General features: G+C 62.5%; 1 protein-coding gene across 1 annotated transcript in view; it reads right to left on the bottom strand.

The window, feature by feature from the left end:
• The window catches only part of ASIC1 (acid-sensing (proton-gated) ion channel 1), a gene marked incomplete at its 3' end in the record, with an annotated part of 2,982 nt that overhangs the window by 1,588 nt on the left and 1,050 nt on the right, over positions 1-344 (bottom strand). The window contains exon 2 of the mRNA XM_009069206.1: positions 3-87. Coding sequence (XP_009067454.1) covers positions 3-87 — 85 coding nt within the window. The remainder of the gene's footprint in view (positions 1-2; positions 88-344) is intronic.

Genomic DNA, 344 nt, shown 5'->3' on the forward strand with positions numbered 1-344 from the left:
GCCAGTGCCTCCCTTCATGGTGATGAGCCGAGGCTTCCCGTCCTGCCCCGCGTTGAAGGTGTAGCACTTCCCATAGCGGGTGAAGACCTGCAGGAGAGGACATGGGGCTGAGGCTGAGGTTTCTCTGCGTGGAGCCACAGCACAGAGCTGGGAGGGCACCACCAGCCCAAAAAACACAGCCTGGGGCAGGGTCCAACCCATGGGATGTCTCTCACTGTTGGAACCTCCTGTCTTGGCCCTGGTAGAGGAGGAGCTGCTCCCAGCGATGGACTGACAGGAGACACTCTGCTCCTCAGCCCCACGACAGCCCCAGCTCCCCGAGGTGACAGCACTCAGCCCCACAC

Source organism: Acanthisitta chloris, unplaced genomic scaffold, assembly GCF_000695815.1.
Source record: "Acanthisitta chloris isolate BGI_N310 unplaced genomic scaffold, ASM69581v1 scaffold16942, whole genome shotgun sequence".
In the NCBI taxonomy this organism is placed as follows: domain Eukaryota; kingdom Metazoa; phylum Chordata; class Aves; order Passeriformes; family Acanthisittidae; genus Acanthisitta; species Acanthisitta chloris.